At 41.0% G+C, this 10,800-nt stretch overlaps 1 protein-coding gene across 1 annotated transcript; it reads left to right on the top strand.

The window, feature by feature from the left end:
- Positions 1-8,040: 8,040 nt before the first annotated feature.
- On the top strand, positions 8,041-8,997 carry LOC136503901 (BTB/POZ and MATH domain-containing protein 1-like). Its single transcript, XM_066498826.1, has 3 exons — positions 8,041-8,157; positions 8,241-8,850; positions 8,897-8,997. The coding sequence occupies exons 1-3, from the start codon at positions 8,041-8,043 to the stop codon at positions 8,995-8,997; spliced, it is 828 nt and encodes a 275-aa protein (XP_066354923.1).
- Positions 8,998-10,800: the final 1,803 nt, after the last annotated feature.

Here is a 10,800-nt window from a genome sequence, read left to right as displayed (position 1 = left end):
CGGCCACCGCGCCGACACATATATATACGTCATTTGTATTCATATGCATGTATATATACGTCGCGGAGCACCGCCGCCCTCGTTTGCCCATGCGTTTCTATGTATACGGCGGAGCACCACCGCCCTCGTTCACCCATGTGTACAGACATATATACGGCGGAGTGGAGCACTGCCACTCTTGTCACACGCCCTTTCTCATGGCCTAGTTGATCAACATTTGTATTATCGTTATCGTTAATGCTAAACAATCACACCAGGGCGAACCGCGCTGTTGATGTCACCGACGTGGTTCGCCCTAGTCACCGATGCAATTTGCCCTCGGCCGTTTATGTATAGCCCTAATTTGCCCTAGTACCGACGTAGTTCGCCCTAGTGTGGCGAATTGCGTCCGTGGCCGAGGGGCAAGATTTAATAATGCATATTGTTCGTAGATTTTACGCATGTAAGCAAAGATTTGACGTACTATATATTGGTTTTGTTTTTTGAAGCTAGATGGCCGACCCGAGAAACATGGATGAGGAGGAGTTGATGATGAATTTGATCAACACTGGCACTCAAGTTGCCGGCGATGATGGTGCTAAAAATAACGTGCAAGAGGATGCAGATGACGGGAGTCAGTACTTAGCTCTTGAACAAAATGAGCAACAACATATTGGCCAAGTATATATTTTTTATTATTAGCTATATATATTATCATATGTCTTATGTGTGCTCATGACATTAAAAATAATGTTTATGTTTTGTAGCCCTCTGGATCGACATCAACAACTACAACGAAGAGTAAAAATGTTCGAGGTCCCAAAAAGCCATTGGAGGGCCGCTTCATCATCTCGGAGTTCAATGTGGATACAGGAGAACCAGGGGGCCGAATAAAATGAAATTTGTGCACCACTGTGGTTACCTTGTATGGGACCGGCTCCCGATTAGTACCCGTGAATGGAAGAAGAAGACCAATGCTCCTCATATTAGTTTTGTCTCCGATCATGACAAGGCATTAATTTGGAAAGATGTCTTGGTACATTTCACGCTCCAAACAGATGGTTATGATGATATAATAGATGGTGATGAATTGAAGGAGCGAGTTAGGGATTGGGCAATGAAGAAGATGGCCACCCAGTTTCAGACTTGGAAGAAACACCTATACACGACGTATGTCAAGAAGAACATAGCACTAGATTTTACTGTCCTAGGCCCAATCTCAAAGCAGAGGCCCTATTGGGATGAGTTTGTACAGTACAAGACTTCGGAAGAGGGTGTGAGTCGGGTGATAAAGAACCAACGTAATGCCCAACAGAAGACATACCACCATACCTTGGGGTCAGGTGGCTACCCGACTGCCATTAAGAAGTGGAACAAAATGGAAGCAGACCTTCTTGCCAAGGGTATCATACCAGAATCACTCGAGTGGGGAGAACGTGCAAAGAATTGGTTTTTCGGTCATGGGGGAACACTAGACCAGGAGACAGGGAAGTGCGTTTATGGCGCCAGACTGCAAGAAGCAGCAGAAAGATTGTTTTATGCTCAGAGAGCTACTGCTAGTGGTGCGTTCAGGCCCAACAGAGAGAAGGATGAGATGACATACGCCATTGGGACTATTGAACATGGTGGCCGAACTAGAGGCAAAGGAAGTGTCTCGTGGGAGCATGGATTCCCTCAGGATAGACCTTCCTACAGAAGTCGCCAGAGAAAGAAGGAAGAAGAGGCACATCGACTCCAGAGGTTGGAGGAAGCGGTGCGTGAAGCACAGGAGCGAGAAAAAAACCTTGAAGCAAGAATGCAGGAGGAAATCAGAAGGCAAGTGCAAATAGCAGTGAGTGCAAGCAAGCAGGCATCAGAGCCAGGAATCAACATTAGCCAATCTGTTCAGTTGAAAAGTAGCTACGCTTCCACGGAGATACCAAATCAAGGGGACACAGGACTGCGCTTCCCTGTGGATGACGTCACTGAACCTTGTACAATGTGTGAGCTACACATTCCGAAGGAGAATTCCACAATCAAGGTGGCTATCGGTCTTGTTAATCCTATCGACCGAACCAAGACACCAAGGATTCATGGGAACATAATCCAAGAAGGATATGCTACCATCTTGGTAGATAAAGCTGAAAAAGGTTTTAGTGATTTGCCTCTTGACATTTCTAGAGGTGATGGCGAGAAGACTCTAGGAGAAGCGGAGAAGACATTCATTCTATGGCGCAAGCGCTACATCATCATTCTAGGGATGTCGGCTCCACCTCCTCCTGAACTACCTCACCATAGGTACGTGCGGATGAAAACACTACATCATTAATTTGTATTGGCTTAAATAATTAACAATCTGCTCATAATAATATGTCATTCCTTTTTTTGTAGCAGATCCTCCCCCAACCTAAATCCAATTGTTCAATCGCCAGATCATCATAGTGCTCTGTACGATGACATTGTGTTGGAAGGCGAGGCTGCATCCACACCATCTCCAAGGAGGTCTCCAACGCCGCAGCCACCACCTCCAAGGAGGTCTCCAACGCCGCTGCCAACACCTCCAAGGAGGTCTCCAACGCCTCCCCCACCCCCGCCTACCAAGAAGCCTAGCAAGAGGCCAGCCCCTCAAACGAAGAACTAGTCCCCGCCTGCAAAGAAAGCCACCATGAAACCAAGGGCTATTCCCAAAATAATATCTGAAGAGAAGGAAGAAGGAACTGATGCATATAAAAAAGACATGTCTAGATTCTATGACAAACTTAAAATGAATCAAGAAGCAAAGAGAAACCCGGAGAAACCGTACTTCTTCGTAGCTCCAGATATTCTAAGAAAAAGGTGACTTCTTACCAGCAACAACAGCGGGAATCTCGTAAGCTGTCCAAATCAACGTTATCGGACTATGACCGCACTCTCACCAAGTCAATTGAGGCGGCACAGAAAAGAAGCGAGCAGGGAAAGGAGTTGCCCAACTCGGACAACAAGCGCACCAATCAATCCCCCCGCTAGTTGTTGGTAATGAATATGGTTCGAATTTAGGATTAATGCATCAGGCAAACATACCTCCGGATGTCGATTTGGATCACCTTGGTGAATTTCTTGATGAGACTGGTCTCGACCTTTACCAGATGTTTGGTGATGGAAACATTGAGAGTGCGGCGGAGGTTGATATTTGGAAGAAAAAATTTGTACTAGGCCAGAGTCTATACAACCCTCAAGCCTTATCTGATCTGGGGACGCAAATGTACCTGCTAAACAAGTGGTACATGCAGGCGTCTACCAGTGGAGACTTCTGCGTTGGTGTCAGAATTAGAGACGAACATTGGTTCCGTGGCGATGATGTTATGTATGTTGACTTTGCAGAATTTCATCAACTATGCCACCTGACCTCTCTGGACAAAGTTATCATTAGCTGCTATTGCCTGTAAGTAATAATTCTTTCGATCTATTATTAAACTCATCATATGTGTGTATATGCATATAAATTATCCTAACAAGTACTATATATATGCAGATTTACAATGACAGAGCTCAGAAAGGAAGGCTGCAATGAAATTGGTTTTGTTGATCCCCATATAGTATTCAAAGACCCAATTACTCCAAAGACTAATTGGAAGTCTGAGTCAGAGAGTAACCTCATGAACTTCTTAGTGAACCAATGCCACAAGAAGGATATACTCTTTCCCTATAACTTCAAGTGAGTGTTAATCATGTCGATCATCCTTAATGGCTCATATGTTGATTCTAGTTAATTAATGAGTGTTATGTGTTATATCCTATAAACACATGCAGCAATCACTGGATATTGATGGACATCGATCTGGTGAAAAGTCACTTGATAATCTATGACTCGATGAGAAAACCACAACAAGACTACCAAGATATGATAGATATTATCCAGAGGTAATTTCGGGATCTCTAGCAACTATATATACACACAAACATGATGATTAACTATATCTGATGACGTGGCAAATTTTTTATTGGGTAGTGTTTGGAAAACCTTTATTGAGAAGCAACACATGAAAAAATGCAAAGCGCCACTGAATGTAATCCCTTTGAAAGTAAGTCCCCTGAATCGCATCATCTTTATTAATTAAACATATAGCTTTCACCGGATCACCAGATTGGATGACAAATCTTTTTCTCGTAAAGTGATGTCTGAGGCAGGAACAGGGGAACAACTACTGTGGTTACTATGTTTGCAAGTTTATCAAGGTGCTCTCCCAAAGAACTCCTACAGAGAGACTCAAAGTACGTTAAAAATACACTATATATTCATTTAATTATTATTATTGATTGTGTTACTATGTCTTTATATATATATATATGTACATATATTAATTTATTTTCCTTTAATTCAAACCTGTAGACTCGATGGTTGGAGGAAAAGGTCATATAGCAAGACCAAATCAAAGCAATTCAAGAGTCTATAGCCGGATTTTTTAATGAGCAGGTCATCGATTCCAAGGGCGAGTTCTACTTCGACCCAACACTACCATTAAAGCCAAGCTAGAGGATGAGAGGAAACTTGTTATGTCACAACAACTGTAATGCAATCTTTTGTAATATATGCACATGAAATAATATAATGTAAAATACACATATGCATGCATGCATGTATATATATATATATATATATATATATATATATATATATATATATATATATATATATATATATATATATATATTTCTATGCTTGAATTGTGTGATTTAATACGTTCATTGTGCTTGAACCGAAACATACTATACGCGCATATAAATGTATAATTAGCAGCGTACAATACGACTTCGAAAACCTATTTTGAAAAGAAAACAAAAAAATGAAAAGAAAAGAAAAAAACCTTTAGTCCCGGTTCGTATTACCAACCGGGACTAAAGGTGCCGGCCATCGTGGCATGTCAGGAGGCACCTTTAGTCCCGGTTGATGTTACCCACCGGGACTAAAGGTCCTCCTTTAGTCCCGGTTCCTGACCCGGGACTAAAGGACCCCCCTTTAGTCCCGGATGCTTGCTCCCGGGTGGGGAACCGGGACTAGAGGGGGTTCCCCACCAGGAGTAAAGCTCGGTTCTCTACCAGTGCATGCCACTGCATGCTACTTTGATATTTTTGTGATGGAAATCCAAAACAAATGTTGTTTTTTCCCATTGTGCTCTTGCAATGTAGATGAAGAAGGGATATTGCGGCAATGCCATTATATTACAATATGTACTTTGGTTATTACTATGGATTTAAAATGGTCATCAACATACTTTAGTTATTGTTATGGACTTATGGTCCAATATATTCCATATTTATGTTGTACAAGAAAAATACATGTAATACCCTGGCTCTGCCACTGCCAAAGATGGGCACTGTGGCCCGCCTGGCTCACAACACAATCCATTCCTGACCGCATGTGGTAAAAAGTAGGTAAAATATGTCGTGAAAACTACGTAGTAGGTGGAAATATAGAAAATACAAAACAATTCAAAAAATATATTTCGACCACTCATTTTTTTTGTACTTGGCACATTCATAGTGCATAAAAATATGTACTCACAAGCAAAAATTTGAACCCAAACTCACTTTTGAAAAATACGAAAAAACAATTTTCATGTGTATGTGCACTAGAAGACGAAATCCAAGGAATTCGGTCTTCTAGTGCATATGCAACTCATTTTTGTTAACTTTGTAGGAGTTTTCTAGTTTGAGTTTGCTTCTAAATTTTTGCATGTGAGTACATATTTTTATGCACTATGAAAATAGACATGTATTATTTAGTTATTTATTATAATGATCAAGTATGGCAGTATTGTATTGTCAATCCTACACTGGTTATGACAGCTCCACTTCCTCAGTGAAGCAACCTTTTTGGCTTCAATTTCATGAGCTGACTCTACTTGTGGAGCTAAAGCTATTTTGCGAATCATTTGGCAAAACAACTATACATGTGAAGCTTCTCAAATTATGCTCTCACAGATCAGACCTATGCCCACGTAGGGGCGCACCAGAGCGAGTTGAAGCTGGAAGAAGCGGCTATTTTCAGCTTTATTTCATAGCAATCCCTTGTGAGAACATATTTTAAGGAGCTTCACATGCAAAGCGTTTCAAAAAATACTATTTTGATACAAATAAGCTTCAAACAACTTATGAAGCTGCCTGGAGAAGTTGTACCAAATGGGGTCTTATAGTTGATAGTCAAAGGTAAAAAAATAATAGCTTAATTTTGACAAATTTGGGAGGTTGACTTACTCCCTCTAGTCACAAATTGTCACATCCTTTTTTAAGGACAAAACCGAATGCATATCACATGATCAGTTTATTCCTATATGCGACGACAATATAGTGATACACCATCTCCACAGGCGACCAACCGAGGGTACACTTGAAGAGAGTGTTAACACTGTCTTAAGAACCGTCTTAAAAAAACCCTCCAGCTTAAGTCCAAACAACTCGGTGGGATAGCAAGGGAACACAAAGGAAAGGGAATGACGAGATGGGACCCACATTTTAGTCACTAACGAAGAGGGAGCATTTATGACTTATGAGCTGTTGCTGGTCGCTAGCAGGCTAGTAAACTATGGCCCTATTCGGCTGGCTGAAAAAACGGCTGATATTAATGCTGATTTGTTGTGAGAGAAAAACACTATTGCTCTGTGTTGGAGACCAGGAGAGCGCGCACGAAGACTCGCCATCAGGCCAAGCATGCCGAGTGATAAAGCAAAAAAAAAAAAAAAGGGAAGCGGGCCTGAAGTGAAAAGGAAAAAAGGTTTTAGGTTAGGACTTTTACAGAATTTTTTGCCTAGAACAAGTTTTTACCTTTTTGTAAAATTTTGCAAAATAGTTTTTGAATATTTTATTTAAACCTTTCATTTTTAAAAAATATTGAAAACAAAACAAAATTTTAAACTTTTTTTAAAGCTAGGTTGAAACCAAATTATTTCAAACTTCTCTACGTATTTTAAATTTTTTAAACTCTATTTTGGATGATTTTAAAAACAAAATTCTGAGAAAATGATTTCAAAACTATTTTGAAGCTATAAGTATATATCATTTTCACTTAATTTAATTATGCAACCTACATGAATGCAAGGAAACTAACTAAAATAATTATAAAAGTTTTAGAAAATCATATTTTCCAATGTCTAAATTGTACAAAATGTAATTAAATCTTGAAAAAATAGAAAATTAGAAAATCACTTTTTTTTTATTTTGTCTTTTCTAATCACAATCTAAATAGAGATTTTGGGACGTGAAACAAACATGTAGCATTTCAGGGCTTTAACTCAAACCTTATAACTGTACTACATATTATTTCTTTTATGTGTTGAATTTGGGTATTTAAAATGATACGAGATGATTTGTCTCAAAATACGTTTCATAAGGAAGCATTTCTGCTATGTCTATTAATTTTTCGCAAAAAATACTAGTCAACGAGACCACAAACATATACGCCTTGTTTGGTAGTGTTTTTGACGTCTGAAACCCTACCAAATGGTCATCAAGAAACAACTTTGATGAAGAAGAGCTCAGAGGAGATAGAGCCATTTCTTGTCCTAGCTACTCAGAAGCTTGCCATATAAATTATAACAGAACTGCCATTAGAGTTGTTTTTGTCAAACGTTTCCAAATCGATTTCAATTCAACTAGCAAAGCCCTATTAAGTTGGGCCCATCGTTGAGAAGAGCCAGAGTTGGTATTATTTTGTAATGTTATATCAGTGGTGCCTTAATTAAGATTTAATAAGTCTGTCATCCTACTGGGTGGCATTTTGATTTTTGGATGAAGTATAGGCGGTAGTCGAAAAAGCGCGCCTCGGTGGACGTTTGAGCGGTGACCGATGGTATTCTGGTGCAGTGGTGAATTTGCTGAGCACGCTGGCCGGTTCATCTCCGAGTTGGGAGTGATCGATTGGCGTGCATGCGCCTCGCTCTCCACCCGAGCAGTCACGGCATTTAACTTCTCGGCTTTATATAAACTGCCTGTGACAGCCACCAAATTGTTGAATCGATCCGCATGCCGAATTGAAGAAGCAACACTGCCATTTTCATCCGCACGTCCCATCCCCATCTACTCCATCGCTTTGAGGTTGAGGCCACTATGGATCTCACTCTCACCAGCACTCACCTCTCCTATGTCGCGCGCTCCACACACCTGCTCAACATCTCCAGCTACATCCTCCTCCCATGCACCGACAGCAAGGTCGACCAAAGCAAGGTTCACTACAAATCCAGCGTCGAAGTCGACGGCTACGAGTGCGATATCCGTTTATACCCTGTGGGTGTAGTCCCCGGTACCAGGTTGAACTCCAGCTCGTCTTCCTCGGCGAGGCTGGCGCAAACAAAGTGACAGCGGCTCTGAGCTGCCGGATGGTAGATCCAAGCGGGAGATTTGAGCCATCAGAAGAGAAGACTAGCGAGACCACATCATTTCAGCATCCCTCGGACTCATCTCAGCCCCTTGTGGTCGTGAGCATATTCGAAGCAATCGACTTGCCTTACTTCGACAGTGGTAGTTATTCTCTGACCGTGGAATGCACCGTCACCGTATTCAGAGATCTAAAAGCAATCCCCCTGCCATCCTCCTCCAGCCAGCACCAACACCTCGGCGAACTCCTAGCGAGCAAGGCCTGGTCGGACGTCACGTTCACCGTCTCTGGCGAGTCGTTTCCCGCGCACAAGAACGTGCTAGCCGTGAGGTCCCCGGTCTTCATGGCCGAGTTCTTCGGGGAAATGCAGGAGAAGAGCTCGGGACGCGTGGAGATCCAGAAAATGGAGGCCCCGGTGTTCGGGGCCATGCTTCGCTTTATCTATACACAGACGCGGTGCCGGAGCTTGACGGGAAGCAGGAGGCGGCAGCGGCGGCGACGACGACGACCTTGGCGCAGCATCTGCTTGTTGCTGCGGACAGGTACGGGCTGGACAGGCTCAAACTTCAAGGTGATGTGTGAGCGCAGGCTCGCCTTTGCTGTGGATGCCAGCACTGTCGCAGCAACGTGTCACCGACCTAGATGCTAATACATCCACCCACACGAAGAACCACTACCGGAAACAGTGACTTTACCGTATGCCACAGGCACTCGGCAAAGACAAAAAAAACACTCGGTAAAGGCTTTACCGAGTGTAACACTCGGCAAACAGCACACGTCATCTACAGTATTGGCAAACAGCTATTTGTCAAGTGTTTTTTATCGTGCACTCGGTAAATGGTTTGCCGATTGTCAAATTTGACACTCGACAAAAAAATAGTTTGCCAAGTGTTTTCCAAAATACACTCGGCAAAGGATTATTGTATGTCGAGTGGTTTTAAGAATTACACTCGGCAAACCTATTTTCCAAAGAAAAAAAATAAATTTTTTCTCAGCATACCATTATTGTTTGCCGAGTGTTTTTAGGAATTACACTCGGCAAACCTATTTTCTAAAGATTTTTTTTCTCGGCATATTTCAGTTTAATATCTTGATTAAACAGCATAACATTCTGAATACCCAGAAATTCACTCATAGCTATGACGTACAAATATAATATCTTGAATAAACAGCATGACATCCAGTTAGACCAAGTCCTTATGTAAAAGATAAATTCACACGCACACAACTGTTGATTGTGAAGGAGATCATTTAGCTATGTACAATGTATGAATTCACAATCATGCAATTTATCTGAATTGTTTGAAGCGTATATACATTCACTAGTTCAGCAAAACATTCTCTAACAAGATAAAACAAAACAAGAGAATTCTGAATATTCAGTAAAGGAACACTAATACAGGATACAAATAGATGAATGAGAATGACAAGTTCAACCTCAAATTGTGGCTAATTGCATGGCTGCTAAGTGAAAAAATGTTTTGTTGGTCGAGAAATGGCTCAGATTTATCCATTATCAGCATGACAACTACAACTTAATTTCACCTGTAGCTTAATTTAATTCTCTCTCTCTAATGGGAGTTGAACTGGCCACAGAACTGGTTGCTTGTACTGGTACAAGCCATCCCAGTTCAGCAGCAAACAGAACAAAATATCCCAAGTACCAGCTCATAAGGTGCTAAAGTGCAGAAGTTCTCTAATGGAAACTTGATTCATCACAGCCACTCAAGAGTAGTACAAAACAAAAAAGTCACAAGGCATAGTTAGGGAAGGGGAGAGCAGCACGGCACGAGACTGGGGTTCCATATCATCTCAGCTCCGCAAATATCACATATCAAAATGATTGATCAGGTTGATATATGCAAGATATTCAAGATACTGTTTTCATAGCATCTCACCTGACATCCAATGCACCAAATACCAGGTGATGTGTTCACATACCAGATTTAGGAAATATTAAATTCCTTTCGATTATGTGCAAGGTTAAAATGTAGCTTTGAAGTTATATGTATAACATCATCTAACCCTAAAAGCAACCAGGGTAACAAAACATAGAAGGAAATTGTATTTTAACTTTGCAGTAAAATCCTTTTATTACATTGCTCCCTCAAATTCAAATATAATGAAAAATACTTTAGAATGTTTAAACTTATAATCCACAAGCTAATGTTGAGGACCCTTATATCTATTTGCCAAATCTGGTGTGACTGAATAAAGAATATGATCAGGAACCATGGTCTAAGAACATGAACAAGTCTTTTTAACTGCAACTTCTATGGAACATGACACTGAATCGTTGTTAGAAATTTCCAGCTACTGACAAACATCATTTATAAATGAATGATAGAAGAGCACCTTGGGTGCGATTTATGAGATAGGCGGTTAGTACTTTAGTACAGTAGTTGTTCAAATAATTTCCATGATGCCAGACTGACTATTATTCTAGGATACAACAATCATCACAAGGTATGGTGTATTGGTGTATCACTGTA

Source organism: Miscanthus floridulus, chromosome 14, assembly GCF_019320115.1.
Source record: "Miscanthus floridulus cultivar M001 chromosome 14, ASM1932011v1, whole genome shotgun sequence".
Classification (NCBI taxonomy): Eukaryota; Viridiplantae; Streptophyta; class Magnoliopsida; order Poales; family Poaceae; genus Miscanthus; species Miscanthus floridulus.
The sequence above is the reverse complement of the archived record's forward strand: the minus strand, read 5'-3'. Positions and strand labels throughout refer to the sequence as shown.